This window comes from Clarias gariepinus, chromosome 20 (genome assembly GCF_024256425.1).
Source record: "Clarias gariepinus isolate MV-2021 ecotype Netherlands chromosome 20, CGAR_prim_01v2, whole genome shotgun sequence".
Lineage (NCBI taxonomy): Eukaryota > Metazoa > Chordata > Actinopteri > Siluriformes > Clariidae > Clarias > Clarias gariepinus.
Window position 1 is genome coordinate 14,317,723 of NC_071119.1, and position 22,681 is coordinate 14,340,403.

At 39.7% G+C, this 22,681-nt stretch overlaps 1 protein-coding gene across 4 annotated transcripts in view; it reads right to left on the minus strand.

Moving 5' to 3' along the window:
- Nucleotides 1-22,681, minus strand: part of LOC128508598 (collagen alpha-1(XIX) chain-like) — a 249,937-nt gene that overhangs the window by 121,141 nt on the left and 106,115 nt on the right. For all 4 annotated transcript variants that reach the window (XM_053479992.1, XM_053479990.1, XM_053479991.1 and 1 more), the window contains exons 32-36: nt 18,962-19,039; nt 18,668-18,703; nt 18,491-18,544; nt 17,746-17,790; nt 2,579-2,620 (exon numbers count right to left, since the gene is read on the minus strand). In XM_053479992.1, coding sequence (XP_053335967.1) covers nt 2,579-2,620; nt 17,746-17,790; nt 18,491-18,544; nt 18,668-18,703; nt 18,962-19,039 — 255 coding nt within the window. The remainder of the gene's footprint in view (nt 1-2,578; nt 2,621-17,745; nt 17,791-18,490; nt 18,545-18,667; nt 18,704-18,961; nt 19,040-22,681) is intronic.

The following is a 22,681-nucleotide window of genomic DNA, read 5'->3' on the forward strand; positions in this document are numbered from 1 at the left end:
GGAGAAGGGCTGCTTGAAGACTGCTGGGATTTGGCTGGCAGCTCAATAGCTTTCAGCTTGAAGTAGCAACTCTGAGCAACAGCAACTGTAAACATAAATTTATATATCCGTCTACCACAGTATATATCGGATTTAAAATCAAAACCATGATTACAAGCTCACATATTTAACATTAGTTTGGTGGTATGTACACCCAAATATCATACAATGCCAATAAAAAGTTTTCCACATTTTATGTTTCTCTATATAAATTTTCCCTCTATTATGACTGGTCTCACAGTCCCAGTCGCATAAATGTATCCCCACAGGATGATGCTGCCACCATCATGCTTGACTGTAGGGATCGTAATGAGGTATTGTGCAGTTCCTGATTTACTCCACACATGGGGCCACTCTACCATATAGGGCTGACTAGTGCTGCAGTGATAGATGTACTTCTGTAAGGCTCTTCCATCTCCTCAAGGGGACTCTGAATATTATTAATAGTGACTCTTGTTTTCTTAGTTTCCTGTGTGGGTCTTGTAGGTCTACTGATAATACTCATTTGAAAATACTTGTAGTATTGATAATACTTGTAGGGCAACTGATAATACTTTTCTTTGTTTGGCCTTTTTTTTAAACCCTTTTATTTACTCTGAGACCTTATATAGACAGGTACTGTATGTGCCGTAGTTCTCTTTTAAGATGAGTGTAAAACATAAATGTGAAAACCTTGAAAGGATCTAAAAAATATTGCAATGGCACTGTATAAAAAGTGTATTGTCTGCAAATTACTATTTCTGTATAGCAGCATGACTTGGAGTGTTTTACCTTACCAATTTGGTAACTTAAGATTTACTATTACTGATAGAATGTGAACGAAAGTGGACCTTATATTATATGATTTTGTCATGCTGCTTTGTGATTAACGACCATTGTTAAAAGCGCTATATAAATAGAATGGAATTAAACAGAATGCCCACGAGGCAATTTAGTTCTTGTTAACACTATCGGCTTAATAAATCGTCTTTAAATCTCAACATTAAATAAATGTATCCTCACGAAAAACAACATTTCTTTGTTGTTTGATATACATCATGGAGGTCACTAACTGCCCAGCCCTGGCCTCATAATGGGATTTCAAGAGGTTCCTGGGTTTCACCAACACCAAGGTGGGCTCAAAAAACACCATGCCAAATGCTCTCTTACAACAGTTCTCTTCTCCTCGAGACTCCATGCCATGTGAGACCATCCTCCTGTCTAACTGTCTAGTTCCAGCAGCCAAACTTGACATTGAGACAATGGTAAAGCAGCCGCTGATGCAGGAACCTGGACCTTGTAATGTTCCCTCTAATAGTTTGTTGTAATCCCTTTGTTCCCCTTCCTTTATGCCTGCAGGTCTTAGAATGGGCAATTTATCCAGGCCTTCCTGTCACCCAGGCACCATCCATACTTGCTTTGTCATTTAGTAATTCTACTGGTGGCCCATGTTGGGGCAGGATGTGCCCAACTTTGTGGCAGCATGCAACAATTGCGGACACTGTAAAACTGCGGGCAACTGACTCCCTTCCGGCCTTCTCAGACCCTTTTCTGTGCCACATTGCTCTTGGTCACACATCTCCCAAGATTTTGTGATAGTTTGACCCTTGGAAACACCTGCATCATGACCATTGTAGATTACTGTTCCACATTTGCACAAATTCGTGGTTTCCCCAGCTTCCTTCTGCCATGAAAAGCAACTAATGATTCACATTTTCCAGCTTTACGGTCTCCCCAGGAACATTTTGTCAGATTGAGGATCACAATTTACCTTCTAATTTTGAAAGGCATTCTTTAGACTAATCAAGGCCGCTTCTAGTCTGTCATCAGGTTTTCATCTCCAATCCAATGAACAGATAGATAGAAAGAACCAGACCCTTGAGATCAATCTCTGATGCATGACTACTTGAGACAGCACCACCTGGAGCATGTTTCTCTCATGGGTCAAGTTTGTCCATAATTCCCAACCATTCCACATGTTTGTTTCCATCACGGTGCAGTTAGGGTTACAAGCCACCACTCCACAGTGCACCCTTCACTAGCTGAACCCCTGCATTTGGGTCTGCTTTTTCATAGACTTCTGGACCTTTCTGGTCTTTACAACCCTACTCATCAGACAAAACCAGCATTATTTTAAATGCTTTACCACTCCTAAACTTTGAACATGATCTTAAAATCTTTACGTACATGTGTGGTGATAAATGTAAAAAAATAAATTAATATTAATGTTTATTAATTACTTTATTAATAAGTAGATCCTTGAATATTAAAATTAGTATACTTTTATATGGTTTATTACTTAAAATATATAGCCATCATCATTCTTGGGTAGCAAAAGATATATTCCTGGGCTTCCAAGGACATTATACTTAGACATCTCAACTAAAGATGAACTGTTATAGACTGCTACAAGGCCCTGTTGTTGAAAAACCTTTGTCTTAGTTTAACAGGCATATTTTCTTTATAAAATAATGTAGACAAAGACCTTGGTAAACAACATGATATGGATTCAGTAAAAGAAACAAGAAACAAAGGCCAGGAAACTTTGAAAAGACAATACCTTCAGAAGTGAGCCAACATCCCCAACAATTGGCAGTGCTGTCTGGAATAAGAACACATAAAGAGTTATTACAATTTGTTAGCAGGGTTCTAAAAATATTTCAAGAATGCAATGCCTTTAATCTATTTAATCTGTATTTAATCAAAAATAGAAAGGACAGTGTGTCATAAATAGCATAGAAGGCACACATACAATGTGTTCCAATCATTAAGTAGCTCCAAATGGAGACAGCATTTTAAATATCCAAATCTGTTTAATTTCACTTTTATTGGTAAGTACACTGTCAGTCCAAAAAAAAAAAAAAACCTGGATTTAACTAAGCCAATTTAACTAAGAGCCTTCGAGTGGATAATTACTGCGAGAACTCATATGGTTTACGTGGCAATAAGCTTTTAATTTCTTTAACACCCACATTTTAAAAACTCTAACTTGATTAAAGTTGAAAAGTTGAATTAATTAATATTGTATTGTAAGCCCAACTTATTACCATGGAATTTGTTAGGACAACAGGCAACATTGTGCAATTAAAAACTTCAGACACTTACTAATTGAACTTATAGATTCACGTTGAGCAAGCAATGTACCTTTACTGAGGTGCAATTTCCTAACTTTATAAAATCAAAGGCAAACCAGCAGTGAGGATCTATAAATGTTTGAGATAATTTAACAAGTTGTTTACCCAGCCTGGGGTTAACGTTATATCAGTCAATGTCCAGAGGTGGGTAGAGTAACCAAAGATTTACTCAAGTAAGAGTAGCTGTACTTTAAAATAATATTACTTAAGTAGAAGTAAAAAGTAGTCATCCAAAATATTACTCAAGTAAGAGTAAATAAGTATTTGGTAAATAGACTACAAGTACTGAGTAACTGTTTCAATCATAATGTCCGATTCTATTTTTATTTTTATTTTTTTAAATTCTATATTATATAGAATTCTATAATATATATATATAGTCCAATGCTGCACAAGTGACAGGTGCAGGTGAGTGTATGTGAAATGAGGGAGTCTGTGTTCAAGAGTGACCTGTTTGTTCAGTTCTTTATTGCTGGGCTGAGGTAGTGGGCAGACCAATAGGACATTATATTAGACAACACATATTTGTTGTATAAAACAATGTATGTACATTATTATGTAGTTATTTCTTCCTGAGCTGAGGTAGTGGACAGACCAATGCTGCATAAAGTGACTATTAAAGTTAACATATAATCACACTAACATAAAAAAAGCATTCTATACTCACTGCAAGATTGTACACTACAGATGTGGCCATTAAGACTGCATGTGTTTTCCTGCGAGATGCCGCAATTTAGCGTACAGAGTGCCGCGACTTGCCGTAAGCAACATTCGGGAATTTAAATAAATGTGTTGTGCTTCACTGAATATCCACCAGATGGCGCATGGAAGGACTTTATCTAAAAGCCGGACCAAATACTATACAACGAAGAACTGTGTATAATTACTTAGCCTAAAACAATATTGTTTCCAATACTGAAGCAAACATGAATTTTATTTTGCTTTACAACAGATATTTCATAATGTGCTTCATATTATTTTCATAATGATGAAATGAGATGCCCAAATTCTTGCTTTAAAATTCCTAATAAGTTTCTTATATAGTTTTTGTAATGTCTTAATAGGAAAAAAACAGTAAAAGACATGCCAATGTCTCGGTTTAAATGGTGTTGAAATTAATTTCATTTCCTGAAAGTAGGCTATCTGATAGTGTTAACTATGTGAAAGTCCTGATTTGTGAATATGCCAACATATCTTATTTAAAACGTAAAAATGTGTTGACATCATCAGAAGACATGAATGAACAATATATATATATTTTTTTTTTCATAAGTTCTTCTAGCTTTTTATAATAATAATCATATTTGCTGTTTGTGTCCAGCATTGAATAATTATTTCATCCATTATTTAACCACGGCTGGAAAAATAGCTGGAATGTGATGTGATTGTGAATTCATGACTGAAATAAAGCTGTTCCTCTTTTGTAAAGTACTTTCACTTTACAAAAGGCAGCGTTTTTATCAAAAGGTTGATAAACGCGTGTTGTACAGTATATACAACGCGACAGCGCGCGCAGTTACTCACTTCTCACCTTTTATGTAGGTCTGCTCGGACTTATTAATTCGTTTTAAACCCCTCAAAACTGCGTGTGTATACAGCTCAAAACCTCCATCAGTTATTAAAGATAGCATCTATTTAGAAAAAATGCCCCAGTGATTTCGGAGCTTCAGGAAATCTCCCGGCGCTCTGCGCATAACACCGGGCCAACTCATGTCAGAAAGAAGTTATAAACGGTTTCTAAACGTGGGCTTAGTTTTAATCAGCGCTCAGTCGCATGCATAAAGTTTTTCAGAGGGCACCGGCAGAAGTAGACTAATGATTATGAACGCGTCGGGAAAACAGCAAGCAGACTGACTCTGACCATTTAAAAAAAGTTTGCATTCATTTTCTGACGCGCTCAAGTTCACCAAAAACAATACAGAACAGCGCACCTTATTTGCTTTCAAAAATTTACAAAATCACAACGTTATTGTGAAATAAAAGTTGAGTCTTATAAAGGCATGTAGTCTTATATAGTTTTATTATATAGTTTTTGCACATTAATCTGAGTCCTCATCTGTTACATTTTTGAGGACAATAGTTTTTTAGCCTGTCACGGCATGCGCCCAAATCAATATCGCTCCTTGCTCACTAGTTAGGCGGCCTCCCCGTCAGATATGCGAAGCAGCGGGGCTGCGGAATTAGGCACGGATGGTGAGCTCTCCTTGCTAATGATCTATAAAATACTCGGGGTTTGTTGGTTTACAGTGGATTTTACTACGCGGTGTAAGTGATACGCGCGCACAACAACGCGGAAGTGCGGCATGCAAGCGGGGCAAATGGAACGCGGCCCAGGGACTTCAAAGAAGAGCCAGCGCAAGCGGACAGAGGCAGGAGCTGCTGTCCGCAGATGGCCGTCGTACTCGTATTTTATAGCGCGGGGTGCAAGCCCGGGATCATTGCCAAGGATAGCTCACCAGCATGTCATGTGGGCATTATAAGATTTGTATTGAAAACTTCTAACTAAAAAGTGGCAGCTGGCACGCCTAAAAATAGACGCAGGTTAATTTTTTTATAGTCTAAATTAAAATCCTCCTCTTTAGTGCCTCCTATACCTATTAATCCTATTGTTCTTTTAGTGTCACTGTGTGAGCTTTACAATGCCAGACAACATTCAAATGCAAACTATTCACTCTCCCCAAGTGTGAATCAGCTGTGCTCACCTATACATTCAGAGGAACTGTAATGCACCTCTCTTAAAACCTCTTGAACCTGAGGCTCTTCTGAAGACTTTCAGGCCTCTTTTTAAATTTGTGTAAATTTAATCTTCTGGATTCTAGATTCTAAAGTTGACACTATTACCGTTTTTATTATTAATTTTTTTTTACTGTTATTAAATTGCATTGTTTTTACAATTGTTTTTTGTCTTACAATGCATTAAGATGATACCCCCGAAATGCAAAATGTTCATGATAACTCACAAAAAAAAATTGTCTTTTCCTCATAAAGTGTTTAGGTGAAATTCCACCTATACAAGTGTGACAAATATGCAAAGAAAAGAATTAGGAATGGGCAAATACTTTTTCATGGCACTTCACATGTAGTCAGATTGTTCCACTGAGATGAAACTGTGCCAAGTGGAGTTATAGCACTTTCAAAATCACACTAACTTTACACTGATATAAAAATAACTTTGAATGGTGAATGCTTTTTAGCACCCTTGTGACTCAATAATAGACAATGCACAGAATATTTTCTAACAGCCTGTAAATGATATATTTTAGCAGTATTGAATACTGTAGCATTTTTCACCGCTAAGAAGGAACTTGGACAGACGAGTGAGCTATCTTGCTGCCCAATGCAAATGGCTGGGAGTAGTTAATTCTACACACAGCATGTATAGCAGGAACAGCACATTCAACAAGTCGCACACAATCAATAAACACACATCCACATTTAATAACACAGACATCTAACACACACACACACAACCTGGCCGAAGCCACTACCCCAAACACCTTTTCCCAACAGGGTGAACACATAACAACCCCTCCCGCAAAGCATGATGGTTGCTAATTGAAACCCCGCCCACGCCACACTGCCCCCACCTGAGCTGTGACTGTCCCCGGTCACCATGGCGAACTTAGTCTGGGAGGCGTGACGGTGGTCGGCGCTGGCGTTGTGAACGCCAAGGTCTTTTTACAGGGGAAGGAGGGGCGCAGCCCTCTTCCTGAGGCGGACCGGCCTCCACAGAGTTCGATGTTTCACTGGTGTTGGGCCGATAGGGAGCGTGATGGTCCCGGTGGAGCACGACCACTCGCGACCGCCCCGTCAACCGCACCCGGTAGACTACATCGGAGAGCTGGGCAATGACCGTGCAGCGGTCCACCCAGTGAGACATAAGCTTAGGCGAGAGCCCCCTTTTCCTTCCGGGGGAATACACCTAAACCTGCTCCCCAGTAGCAATGTCTCGCCCCCCGGCTGTGAGTATTATACGCGCGCCGCTGCTTAACACCGGCGTCCGCCAAGTGCAGGGGAAACTCTTTGCGAGGCTCTTTGCCCTCGGAGACCTAAGACAGGACAGCCCATAGCCCTACATCGCTTGCGTCCATGTCGAGGATGAACATACGAGATGCATCAGGATATCCTAGAACGGGCGACGTGACCAGAGCTTCCTGTAACCGAGTGAAAGCACGTGCGTGCACCCTGTCCCAGCGAAACAGCTGATTCTTTCTCCTGAGCCCGTGCAGCGGACTGGCGATCATGGCAAAATCCTTCACGAACCGAAGATAGTACGAGGCTAACCCGAGAAAGGTGCGTAGCTGCGACACGTTTAAACGGTTCAGGCCAATTCTGTACCGCAGCAATTTTGGCTTGATCGGTGGCAGTCCCTTGAGCACTAATCATGTGTCCCAGAAATACGGTCTCTTGCCGCGACAGCTGGCACTTTTTTGGATTGAGCCGCAAATTGGCCCGCCGGATAACTAGAAATACCTCCCGTAGGTTAGCTAGCGCAACCTCAAACTCCTTGGCGTGCACCTAAAAATCGTAAAGTAAACGACACAACGGTTGCGAGGAATATCTGCCAACACTTTCTCCATCAACCGTTCAAACGTCGCTGGATTGTTACAGAGGCCGAACGGCATGCACCGAAATTGCCATAGCCCTTGCCCGATAGAGAACACGGTTTTAGGTTGTGCTTCCAACCTGTAAATCCAACGAGCTAAACCACGCCGAGCCCGCAACGTGTTCCAGCGCATCATCTTTTTGTGGTAACGGATAAGAATCTTTGCGTGTCACCTCGTTTAACCGCCAGTAGCCCACACAAAACCGCCATGATTCGTCCTTTTTACGCACAAGCACAACTGGTGAAGACCACGGTCCGGATGCTGGCTCTATGACGCCCGAGTCGGCCATCTCATGCAGCTTCTGCTCGGCGATAGCTCGTTTAGCTTATGGGAGGCGTCTCGGTTTTATGGAATGTGCTCGCAAAGCCGCGAGCTTTTTTATGGTTTCTGTCATTTTTTTAATATACATATATTTGCGTACTGACTAGGCTGGCCCAAATTGGACAGTGGCCCACCGGGAAAACTACCGGTGCTCCAGATGGCCAGTCCGCCACTGCTTCTCTTTACTTTTCTACTGTACGTAGAATCAGCGCTTAACCACGCATAAAGTTTTGTAAGTTCGTTTAATGTTTAACTTGTATTTCATAAGGTTTTGCCAGCAGTGGTACAGCGCAACGGGGGTCATTATTTACTATTAAAGAAACTTATGATGATCTGTCACAATGTGCACCTGTGATGGGCATGTGCCCAAATCTACTATCGCTACTCGCTCACTCCGTAGGCTCCCTAAATAGGCAGCAAAGGGACGGAGCCGCCTATTCGTTCCGGCTGGCAATAATTAACGTTAATATGATCTCGGGCTTGCTTCACATTATAAACTGTGAGGTGAGTACTAATGTTTCATAGCTTAAAAAAAAATTTCTCAATTGCAAACATGCATTTAGTACTGAAGCATAACATGATAATGTAATGGCAATATCATGGCAGGAAGGCATTTTAGCGCATAACACCGGAGCTTTGAGCACTGGCTGGGAAACGAACCCGGGTCTTCCACATGACAGGCGAATCACCTACCACTGAGCCACGAGAACCCTTCCACATTTGGAGCGCATGAAAACAATGAAACAATAATGTTATAGGCTAACATATCATACATCTTTGTAGTCTTTTTGCACACGCGCGGGTGCGTTACAATACTAAAAATAATAATAATCAATTCGGAGAACTACTACTACTAATAATAATAATAATAATTCTGAATAAATTCAGTAATCTCTCAGAGTTCCCAACTTCGATTAGATCACCGCCTGACCCCACAGAACTCGATCAGGCGACTGAATATTTAGAGTCGGCATTTCGCTATACCTTAGATAATGTAGCTCCAGTCAAAAGAAAAATGATTAAAAGTAAGAAACTTGCTCTCTGGTATAACGATCACACGCGCACTTTGAAACAGACCGCTCGGAAATTAGAACGTAAATGGCGTCAAACTAAATTGCTAGTATTTAAAATAGCATGGAAGGAGAGCATCTTGAACTATAGAAAAGCTCTTAGTGTAGCTAGATCAACATAGCTCTCCACTCTTATAGAAAATAACAAAAATAATCCTAGATTCTTATTTAATGCTGTAGCCAAATTAACCAGAAATAAGACCACTGCAGAAATATCCACAACAACATCATGCAATAGTGAGGACTTCATGAACTTTTTTAATAATAAAATTGTAAATATAAGGCATAAAATTGAGGTTTTGAAACCGAACAATGTAATTGATGCAGATGTTAATCTAGCCATGTCAGATCAGAACATAAAATCCCCTTGAAGAGAATGAACTAATTTCACTCATCTCTTCTGCAAATTCATTAACCTGTATATTAGATCCTGTACCGACACATTTTCTTAAACAGATAGTACCAGCAATAACAAAACCCCTCTTGAGAATAATTAATTCTTCACTCAGCATTGGTTATGTTCCAAAATCTTTTAAATTAGCAGTTATCAAACCAATAATTAAGAAACCTGACTTCGACCCCTGTCAGCTGTCCAGTTGCAGGCCAATATCCAACTTTATCTCTAAGATTCTGGAAAAGATAGTAGCGGAGCAGCTATGCTCATATCTACATAGAAATGGCATACATGAACTGTATCAGTCAGGATTTAGGCCTCATCACAGTACAGAGACAGCACTCGTTAAAGTAGTAAATGACATCCTATGGGCCTCTGATTAGGGTTGTGTAACTATGCTTGTATTACTCGACCTCAGTGCAGCTTTTGACACCGTTGATCACGCTATTCTTCTTCACAGATTAGAAAATGTAGTAGGAATTAAGGGTACAGCCCTCTCCTGGCTCAGATGCTATCCGACCCATCGTTATCAGTATGTAGACTTAAATGGTGATTATTCTGCATGTTCTCTAGTGGAGTTTGACGTTCCGCAGGGTTCAGTTTTAGGTCCACTGCTTTTTTTCCCTTTACATGCTTCCTCTGGGCAACATAATCCGTAAGCATGGTATTAGTTTTCATTGTTATGCTGACGATACACAGTTATATGTCTCAGCAAAACCTGATGGGAAAAAACAGCTTACTAAAATCGAGCAATGTGTGCAGGACATAAGAAATTGGATGCTAATTAACTTCCTTCTGCTAAATCCGGATAAGACAGAAGTTCTAGTCATAGGACCGCATACAGCTAGGAGTAAAATTTTGGATCACACCGTAACTTTAGATGGCCTTTCTGTTCCATCAAATGCAACAGTGAAAGACCTTGGTGTGATTATTGATTCCAGCCTTTCATTTGAAGCTCATGTTGATAATATTACCAGGATAGCATTCTTTCACCTCAGAAATATTGCCAGGATAAGAAATTTATTTTCGCTAAACGATGCAGAAAAACTAGTGCATGCTTTTATCACCTCTAGGTTGGACTATTGTAATGCCTTACTGTCTGGTTGTTCAGCTAGATGCATAAAAAAGCTTCAGCTAGTCCAGAATGCAGCAGCGAGAGTCCTCACTAGAACCAGAAGATATGAGCACATCACCCCTATCTTATCTTCACTGCATTGGCTCCCTGTGAAATTTCGCATTGATTTTAAAATACTACTCTTGACATATAAAGCATTAAATGGTCTCGCGCCGCAGTACCTGAGCGAACTGCTAGTGTCTTACGAACCGCCACGCCTACTTCGATTAAAGGGTGCAGGCTGCTTGTCAGTACCGCGTATTATAAAAAATACCGCTGGGGGCAGAGCTTTTTCTTACAAAGCCCCAAAATTATGGAATAGTCTTCCAAATAGTATTCGGGACTAAGACACAGTCTCAGTGTTTAAGTCCAGGCTAAAAACCTATTTATTTAGCCAAGCATTTTTATAAATAGATTAGCCTTAGGTGAGGTGATTGTTTGCTTTACATGTCAGGAAGCCCTCATGTCTGTGTTTCCTTCTGGCTCTCCCTTTTAGTTATGCTGTCATAGTTAGTCCTGCCGGAGTCTCTGCTTGCACTCTACAGTTAATATACATTCACATTAAACATTGTGTGACTGTGACCATACCTAACTGCCATCTCTCCTCTTCTTCTCTTCCCCCCTCTTTCTCTTTCCTCTCTCCTCCTGTCTCCCCCTTTCACTCTTTCTCTCTCTCTGTCGAGCTACACATGTCGTTCCTGAGCTGCCAGTAATCCAGACTCCCTCTGCCCTCCGGACCTGTCTGACCCATCCTGGTGCCCTGCTTCTGGCTAAAGATCTCGTCACATGGATGCCCCGTGTGTCTCTCTGGGATGCGTCTGGTGTCTGGGGATGATTCTCTCTACCTAGAAAATGGTTTTGGCCTTGACTGGTGTTGGCAACTGTTTCTCTGGGGACTTGACAGTTCGATAGTTCAGGACTGGAACTTCTTACAAGTCTACCTGGGTCTTCAATAACTACCTGGACTCCATATTAACATCAAGGCGTCTAGCTTTTGTTGTCCTTGTAAGATTTATGTTGGTGTTTATTTTATGAGTTTATTTAATAATAAAAAGCCATTACTAAACCGCCAGCTCGCCTCCTGCAAATTATGCCACGCACACACAGACACAAACTGAGAAATCGTGACAATTACCATCTCAGAGAGTTTTTCCTTGCCACTGTCGCTCTCGGCTTGCTCACCAGGGACAAACTGACCATTTTGATTCATACAAATTCACATTTCATACTAACTTAAATAATTCTTTTGACTGTGTAAAGCTGCTTTGCGGCAATGAAAATTGCTAAAAGCGCTATAGAAATAAAATTGAATTGAATTGAAATGAATTGAATGAAGAAAACGCAGTCAAAGAAGTACCATCATTGAAGGAGAAATTAAAATGAAAAATAAATACATATCAGTTTGAGCATGACACGTTTATGAGCTCTGTCGCTTGCTGTCAATGGGCGCCTAAGAGACACAACACATTTTTGGCTTCAGTAGACACACAATACTTCAGCCTGAAACACAACTGCCCCCTACAGGTAATAAAGGGCATTTTCACAGCTTGCCGCGCAGCATCCCTTTTCTCAAAACGCGCGTTTTTAAAGGCCAGATCTGTAACAACAAGATCCCACTAGTCGCAGCATGAATTTATGGGCATTACGCAAAATAAGAGAAAGATGCAGAAACTTTTGTTTGCACATGCGCAGTGAGCGTATGTTCAACGGATTCACAGGTAGGATGAATTCATAGAACACCGGCTAAAGACCTGATTGGTCAAACGGAGTCATGTGATTATTGTTGCTGCCTCTAATTGTTGAAACAGTCAGGTGGTGGATCTACCAGCGGTATATGTAGAATAAATGGTTAGAAAAGTAACGAGTGTAGCCGAATGTAGCGGAGTAAGAGTAGAGTTCGTTCTTCACAAATCTATTCAAGTAAAAGTAAAAAGTAAATGTGACAGAATAAAACTGAACTATAAGCTAATTAAAATGCAGTTTTGTGTTTTAGACTGGGGTATCTTTTATTAGAATGTTAGTGTAATATTAGAGTAAGAGAGTCCAGACCGTTCTAGAGTCCAGACCTTAACCCCATTGAGAACCTTGGATGTGCTTGAAAACGGTTTATACAGTGGTCCTAACACAATTTAAGATCTCGAGAGAAATTAATGTGACTCTTGACAGAATCGCTTTTTGTGAGAATTGCATAAGCATATCAAAATAATGTTATGACTATAAATAAAGCAAACGTTTGTTGAGTGTGTAACTTTTCTGGGGGCCTAACAGAATAAAACAGCTGTGTCAAACCTCACTGGATACTCAAATCTATTTAACATTCATTCACAGTGGGTAAACTATTTTTAAAGGCTCATGCCACACTTTTTGTACATATTATAAACTGAATAATTCCAAGCACATCTGTTAATTATTTTTTTTTTTATTACTGTTTACTATTACAGGTGCATCTCAATTAATTAGAATATCATAGAAAAGCTTTTTAATTTCCGTAATTCAATTAAAAAAGTTAAACTCGTATATTACATAAATTTACTAAACACAGGCTAATATACACTCACCTAAAGGATTATTAGGAACACCTGTTCAACTTCGCATTAATGCAATTATCTAATCAACCAATTACATGGCAGTTGCTTCAATTCATTTAGGGGTGTGGTCCTGGTCAAGACAATCTCCTGAACTCCAAACTGAATGTCAGAAAAGACATATAAAAGAATAGAAAAGAAAGGTGATTTAAGCAATTTTGAGCGTGGCATGGTTGTTGGTGTCAGATGGGCCGGTCTGAGTGTTTCACATCTGCTCAGTTACTGGGATTTTCACGCACAAACATTTCAAGGGTTTACAAAGAATGGTGTGAAAAGGGAAAAACATCCAGTTTGCGGCAGTCCTGTGGGCGAAAATGCCTTGTTGATTCTAAAGGTCAGAGGAGAATGGGCCGAATGATTCAAGCTGATAGAAGAGCAACTTTGACTGAAATAACCACTCGTTACAACCGAGGTATGCAGCAAAGTATTTGTGAAGCCACAACAGCACAACCTTGAGTCGGATGGGCTACAACAGCAGAAGACCCCACTGGGTACCACTCATCTCCACTACAAATAGGAAAAAGAGGCTACAATTTGCACGAGCTCACCAAAATTGGACAGTTGAAGACTGGAAAAATGTTGCCTGGTCTGATGAGTCTCGATTTCTGTTGAGACATTCAAATGGTAGAGTCAGAATTTGGCGTAAACAGAATGAGAACATGGATCCTTCATGCCTTGTTACCACTGTGCAGGCTGGTGGTGCTGGTGTAATGGTGTGAGGGATGTTTTCTTGGCACACTTTAGGCCCCTTAGTGCCAATTGGGCATCGTTTAAATGCCACAGGCTACCTGAGCATTGTTTTTGACCATGTCCATCCCTTTATGACCACCATGTACCCATCCTCTGATGGCTACTTCCAACAGGATAATGCACCATGTCACAAAGCTTGAATCATTTTAAATTAGTTTCTTGAACATGACAATAAGTTCACTGTACTAAAATGGCCCTCACAGTCACCAGATCTCAACCCAATAGAGCATCTTTGGGATGTGGTGGAACGGAAGCTTCGTGCCCTGGATGTGCATCCCACAAATCTCCATTAACTGCAAGATGCTATTCTATCAATATGGGCCAACATTTCTAAAGAATGCTTTTAGCACCATGTTGAATCAATTCCACGTAGAATTAAGGCAGTTCTGAATGCGAAAGGGGGTCAAACACCATATTAGTATGGTGTTCCTAATAATCCTTTAGGTGAGTGTATTTCAAGTGTTTATTTCTTTAAATTTTCAAGATTATGGCTTACCCCTAATGAAAACCCGAAATCAGTATCTGAGAAAATTAAAATATTGTGAAAAAGTTAGATATTGGAGACTCACGGTGTCACACTCTAATCAGCTAATTAACCCAAAACATCTGCAAAGGTGCCTTTAAATGATCTCTTAGTCTGGTTCAGTGGGCCACAAAAGGTCATTGCTAAAGAATCCAAGCACATTAATGGAAGAGTAAATGAAAGGAAAAAATGTGGTAGAAAAAGGTGCACAAGCAACCGGGATAACCACAGCCTTAAATGGATTGTGAAACTAAGCCCATTCAATAATTTCAACTAAAGTGGACAGCAGCTGGAGTCGGTGCTTCAAGAGACACCACAAAGAGAGGAAATGCACAGAATCCCACAATGCCAAAAGTACTAATACCTGGTTTAAGTACTGTGATATCCCTGTGCTTGATGGACCAGCAAACTCATCCGACCTAAATTCTCTATGGGATACTGTGATGAGGAAGATGCGAGACACCAGGCCCGACAACACAGAAGAGCTGAAAGCTACTGTCAGAGCAACCTGGGCTTCCGTAACATGTCAGCAGTGCCACAGACCGCATCCGTGCCATGCCGCATTGCTGCAGTAATTAATGCAAAGTGAGCCCTGACCCATTATAAAGAGCTGTACATGTTCATACGTTTTAGTAGTCCAACATTTCTGTGTAATTTTTTTTTTTATTCGTATTAAGTAATATTCAAATAATATAAAATTTTCTGAGATACTGAATTTGGGGTTTTTAGCTGTAAGCCATAATCATTCAAATTAAAGGAAATATACCCTTGAAATATATCAGCCTGTGTGTAGTAAATCTGTATAATATACGAGTTTCACTTATTGAATTCCGAAAATAAATTACCTTTTTGGTGATATTCTAATTTATCTAGATGCACCTGTACTTTTTTTTAAAAGAAAGTTCACTTTGTTGAGCAAAGTTTAGCAACAATGCCAATTGTTAAAAGCACTTTTTAAATAAAATTGAATCAAATTCAAATTCTTCAAAGATCTACTCTTCTGAATAAATTATGCTCTCTCTAGCTCTATCTTTGTATTTTAGTCTACTGACAAACTCAGTTGGTGATTTTTTTTTTCTTTCTTAAAAATAAGGCTTTGAAACCCCATAACCTTATTGCTGTTAACCTTACTTTATAATGTTGTCTACAAAAATTTCTCCTCATGATTTTGTCTTGCATTATGTAAGGTATCCAGTAAGGAAAAAACTAAAATAAAAACAGAAGCTACTTGGAGCTCATCATTCTTCCGTTTATGTTTTGCTTTCCTATACTCTTGTGAAGAAAAGCCCAAGGTTGGAGTTGAAGGACCTTGGGTGGCCTGCACAGACCTATAACTACAACCTCAGGGAACTATTTCGGGATGAACTAGAATGGCAACAGAGCCAATATTGCTGTCATGTGTGGGGTACTGTTTAGTCTAAGTGCCGATGTATACAATTTATTGAAAACCAAACATAAATACAAAAAAAAGGCACCAAAACAGGAGTATCACCAACACAGAAAATAACTGGACAGGAAACCAAAACTGAATAGTATTACAACAAGTAATGAAACAGTAAACACTTAATGAGTCTAGGGCTTGAATAATTATACAAATTATGAAACTTATCAATCACACCTGTGACCTGCTACAAGATTGAACTGTGAAAGTAGAGACCAAGCAATGTCAATGTAAGAGTAGCCATAACCCATAAAACACAAAGGGACCATGGGTGCCCTCCCTGCCCCGCATTGTACAAATACAGCAATCACCTACAACATTAAGACTGCTGCCAGGTGAATTGAATTACTTGATTATGAATTATATGCCAATAAACCAGTGACAGAATAGTGGGCATTTAAGATACATTAATGCCTCTGAGTATTAAAGCCTAGACTGTCTGGTCCGTTTCCACAAAAACGTAATGCAGCACAATTTGCTAAAAAAAAAGTAAATGTCTTTCATCCCTGGGGACGAATTCTCGACGAACAATGCCGCAAAGGTTAAAAAAGAAGAAAAGCATTCATCTGGTCGAGCTGCAGACCTGCCTAGTTTAAGATTACCCCTAAAAAACGCAAGCGGCATAAATCACTAATGTAGGACTTATTTTCATTTCATTTATAATAATAATTATTACTATTATTGTTTTATTATTACTATTATTATTATTATTAGGTCACAGAAACAACCTAAAACAGCCAATAAAATAAGTGATGTCATGAATCTGTGATACTTCTTTTTAATTTTTTTGTCATGTTTTTATAGTTGGTTAAAATAAAATAAATGTCAGTTCATCACATTGAAAAAACTATATGTCACTCTATCTTGCACAATTCGTACCCAACTTATATTTACTAAAACATTATAATGCAAAAATGGCTGAAACGCTATGATTTTTAAAGGCTATGTACATGCTCTGACAAACAGTGCCATCTGTGTACACCAAAGAGTGTTCAGTTCTTTTAATTCTTCTAACTCTTTACATATGGGTAGATGGATGAGAGAGTTTGTAATTTATACTCCTGAAATATAAAATAATTAGTAATATCCAGTGCATCCGGAAAGTATTTACAACGCATCACCTTTTCCTCATTTTGCAGCAATCCACCAATCAGGCCTATATGATAGCATGGCCAGACGGAAGCCACTCCTTAGTAAAAGGCACATGGCAGCCCACCTGGAGTTTGCCAAAAGGCACCTGAAGGACTCTTAGACTATGAGAAACAAAATTCTCAGATCTGATGAGACACTCTGGCTACTCTACCATATAGGTCTGATTGGTGGATTGCTGCAGAGATGGTTGTCCTTCTGGAAGGTTCTCCTCTCTCCACAGAGGACCTCTGGAGCTCTGACAGAGTGACCATTGGGTTCTTGGTCACCTGACTAAGGCCCTTTTCCCCCAATTGCTCAATTTAGATTAAATTCTCACTCACTCATCTTCTATACCGCTTTATCCTGTATTTAGGGTTGCGGTGGGCCTACACACTCATTTACTTACACACTCATTTACACACTACGGGCAATTTGGGACCACCGATTAGCCTAATCTGCATCTCTTTTGACTGTGGGAGGAAACCGGAGGTTCTGAAGAATACCCACCAAGCACAGGGAGAACATGCAAACTCCATGCACACAGAGACAGGAATCAAGCCTGGCTGGGAATTGAACCCGGACCCTGTTATTTATCCCACATAAAGATCTTTAAATGCAGTATTGTATTTACATATGTGCAATGAAAACTGAACTCACTGGTTCACCAGGAGGTCCTGGTCTGCCTTCACGTCCTGGAGGTCCCTTTTGTAACAGCAGAAGACGTATAATAATTCAGATAACATTTTAGTCAGATAATAGTTAAGAAAAAATAGCTGCATAAACAACAGTTACATACATGTAAAATTTACAGCAATCACTAGAATTATTCAGTTCATTAAAATGATTATGACTTATAATTAAGACTAACACTCATTAAACACTCACTTATCGACCCTATACAGTATATACTAGGAGACTTCGGGGGTGAGGCGTGGTACTGTACACCCTGGATGGGGTGCAATCCATCACAGGGCACACACCTACACACCCTCATTCCTACACTACGGGCAATTTGGGAATGCCCATTAGCCTGACCTGTCTTTGCACTGTTGGAAGAAACCAGAGAACCTGGAGAAAACCCACCAATCAAGCGAAAAACATGCAAACTCCATGCACACAGAGGCGGGAATCGAACCCGGACCCTGGAGGTGCAATAAAACGGTGCTAACAACAACACCACCATGCTGCCCTTAATTTAAGTTGTTTAAGAATATAATTAATTAAAAATGTCTGTACTTTCCACGGTTTGCAAACTCTCCCTAACAACTCCTCCATTAATTCAACAGGACCTTGAACAACTGCTACATGGGAACTGCATGACCAAGCAAATATCTGTATACAGACACACCACTCTTAACCAGATCAAAGAAAGAAAGAATTATAAAAGTTAGGCAAGCAATACCTGGCTACCTGGTGCTCCAGGAGGACCTGGGAAACCTGGAGGGCCTCGAGAACCCTGTGGCAAAGGGTCATCATTTTAATACACTCTTTTCTCATTATTCTAAGTAACATAAAGCAAGGAAGTAGCATACTGTACAGCAAGAAAAAACAAACATTAAATAAATTTTAAAGAATGTACCTCTATTCCTGGCTCCCCCTTTGGTCCCATTATGCCCTTTAGATGTAATAAGGAATATTATTTGACCACATATTTCCAAAGCAGTGACTTGTACACTTTAAATTTTTACTTTGAAGTCAGTCTGTGGGTCAAGAGCCATTAAATGCCTAAGGTAACTTAATCCAAATCCCGAAGCCCTTTAACCAAAGACCTATTAAAACAACTGGCAATAGTGACTTGTTTGGTTGTATTTTACTAATACTAATATTCAGATAAAATTGAACAGCAAAATTACAATATATAGAATTCTCTTACAGGTGGACCATGAACTCCGACACCAGGTTCTCCCTTTTCTCCTGGCACTCCTGGTATCCCTGGCATTCCTCTCTCTCCCTAAGAAAGAGAAAATATACTGTAAAGGCCTAGTATTTAACATTACACACTACACTGAAACCTTGGGTTGCGTGTACCTTGGTCTGAGAGTGTTTCGCAAGATGAGCAAGAATTTAAAATAAATTTTAACTCCGTAAACGAGCAGGCTGTGGAACAAATCAGAGTTTTCATTAATTCTTATGGGGGAAATTCAAGTTCTTTGAAATACAAGCACACTTACATTTGGGCATTTGGCAGACGCTCTTATCCAGATCAATACACATCTGAGCAGTTGAGGGTTAAGGGCCTTGCTCAAAAGCCCAACAGTGGCAACTTGGTGGTTGTGGGGTTTGAACCTGGGATCTTCCGAACCGTAGTCCGTAGTCCAGTGCCTTAACCACTAAGCTACCTCCGGCCCACTTCCAAATGAATTATGCTCGCAATCCAAGGTTCCACTGTAAACTGTTTTGGGCCATTTACCACAGCACAACATAATTAATTGAATAAATTAATAAATAAATTAAATAATAAATAATAATAATAACAATAATAACAATAATAATAGGTCTGTGTGTGAGAAAATGTCTTGTTTACACAAAATAATGGCCAAAATAGTCCATGCTGCCAGGAAGGATATAGTAAAACTTTCGCTGTACACACAACATAATTTTGATGAGGAACACCTGCACATTTATGCAGTTACCTAACAGTCAATTAAATCAAACATCATAATGAGGGAAAATGTTATCTTTATATAATCTTTTTATATGTATCTCTTGTTATCTTAACTGTGGCATGGTTGTTAGTGCCAGATGGGTTCTGCAACTGCTGATCTCCTGGGACTTTATATAAATCACTCTCTCCACAAAATGTTATGAAAAACAAACAAATAATTAAAAAAGAATAATAAATAAGAATAAGAGTACTGTCTGTAAAAATGGCTTGTTGACAAAAAAAGATGTAACAATGTACATTTTTGTAATGATGGTAAGTAAAATGTTTTAAACTTATTAAACCTTGGGTAGTTTGCACTACAACAAGGGATTAGTATCTATAGACTTTTTTTTAGGTTAAATGAGTTGATTTTTCTCCTCTGATCTTTCATGTCAAGGTGTTTCAGCCTTCAAACTCTGCCAGTCTTAATCGTGACACTTGTTTTTTAGGGATCATTCTGAAATACTTAAACTAACACAAATGGTACAAACAACCATGTCAAAGAGATCACATTTCACCTTTTTGATGTTTGTAGAGAACCTTATCGAAACCTCTTGAGCTGTATCTGAATAATTTTATAATTTGGGGTACATGTTTATATTTTCTTCAAATATATATATATATATATATATATACACACACACTCACCTAAAGGATTATTAGGAACACCATACTAATACGGTGTTTGACCCCCTTTCGCCTTCAGAACTGCCTTAATTCTACGTGGCATTGATTCAACAAAGTGCTGAAAGCATTCTTTAGAAATGTTGGCCCATATTGATAAAATAGCATCTTGCAGTTGATGGAGATTTGTGGGATGCACATCCAGGGCACGAAGCTCCCGTTCCACCACATCCCAAAGATGCTCTATTGGGTTGAGATCTGGTGACTGTGAGGGCCATTTTAGTACAGTGAACTCATTGTGATGTTTAAGAAACCAATTTAAAATGATTCAAGCTTTGTGACATGGTGCATTATCCTGTTGGAAGTAGCCATCAGAGGATGGGTACATGGTGGTCATAAAGGGATGGACATGGTCAAAAACAATGCTCAGGTAGCCCGTGACATTTAAACGATGCCCAATTGGCACTAAGGGGCCTAAAGTGTGCCAAGAAAACATCCCCCACACCATTACACCAGCACCACCAGCCTGCACAGTGGTAACAAGGCATGATGGATCCATGTTCTCATTCTGTTTACGCCAAATTCTGACTCTACCATTTGAATGTCTCAACAGAAATCGAGACTCATTAGACCAGGCAACATTTTTCCAGTCTTTAACTGTCTGATTTTGGTAAGCTCGTGCAAATTGTAGCCTCTTTTTCCTATTTGTAGTGGAGATGAGTGGTACCTGGTGGGGTCCTCTGCTGTTTTAGCCCATCCGCCTCAAGGTTGTGCGTTTTGTGGCTTTACAAATGCTTTGCTGCATACCTCGGTTGTAACGAGTGATTATTTCAGTCAAAGTTGCTCTTCTATCAGCTTGAATCAGTCGGCCAATTCTCCTCTGACCTCTAGCATCAACAAGGCATTTTCGCCCACAGGACTGCTGCATACTGGATGTTTTTCCATTTTCCCTTTTCACACCATTTTTTGTAAACCCTAGAAATGGTTGTGCATGAAAATCCCAGGACCTGAGCAGATTGTGAAATACTCAGACCGGCCCGTCTGGCACCAGCAACCATGCCACGCTCAAAATTGTTTTCCATTCTGACATTCAGTTTGGAGTTCAGGAGATTGTCTTGACCAGGAACACACTCCTAAATGCATTGAAGCAACTGCCATGTGATTGGTTGATTAGATAATTGCATTATTGAGAAATTGAACAGGTGTTCCTAATAATCTCAGTAAAACCGAACTGTTGTTTATCCCTTGTGACTCATCCCCAGGTCAAGACCTTGTGATATCCCTGGACAACAACCAAATCACTCCTTCAGCCACCGCCCGCAATCTTGGGGTAACCGTGGACAATCATTTGTCATTTTCCCCACACATCGCTAACCTTACTCGCTCTTGTAGATTTCTTCCTTACAATATCAGAAGAATTCGCCCATTTCTTTCTTCACAGGCTACTCAGGTGCTTGTTCAGTCCCTTGTTATTTCAAGACTGGACTACTGCAACTTACTCCTGGCAGGCCTGCCTCTGTCCACGATTCGTCCTCTGCAACTGATCCAGAATGCAGCCGCACGTCTCGTTTTTAAGTTCTCCCACACCACCCCACTCCTCCGCTCCCTGCACTGGCTTCCTGTAGCTGCCCGCATCAAATTCAAAACACTGATGCTTGCCTACAAAGCTAAAAATGGCCCAGCACCCACTTACCTCTCTGCGCTAATTACACCACGCACTGCACCACGTTCCCTCCGATCCTCCAGCACTGCTCGCCTCATCCCACCATCTCTCAGGGATCGAGGGCAGCATTCATCCAGGCTCTTTTCTGTTCTAGCACCTAGGTGGTGGAATGAACTTCCTCTAGATGTCCGTACATCAGAGACTTTGACTATGTTTAAACGACGACTCAAGACGCATCTGTTTGTCCAGTACTTGGACTAACCCCCCCCCAAAAAAAACCCTCTTCCCAGTTGTGTTGGACTAATGGCACTTAGTTATTAACCTAGTTAACCCAGTGTAAGTATGTATCCAATGATGTAAACATTAAAGCACTTTTTGTAAGTCGCTCTGGATAAGAGCGTCTGCCAAATGCCTAAATGTAAATGTAAATAATCCTTTAGGTGAGTGTTTATAGCAGATGCTTCACTGGTTGCCAAATTGACCAGTTTTGCATTTTTTGATTTTTAATTAATTTCAGAAGCACAATTCCAAAAAAAAAATTTTTTATCAATTTAATTAATTCTTTAAATGGCTCTATCATTTAAATAATTTAATACATAAATAAATGTATTAATATCTGCACTAGTTCTATCAACTAAGATACTGTCCTGTAACTTAAAAAT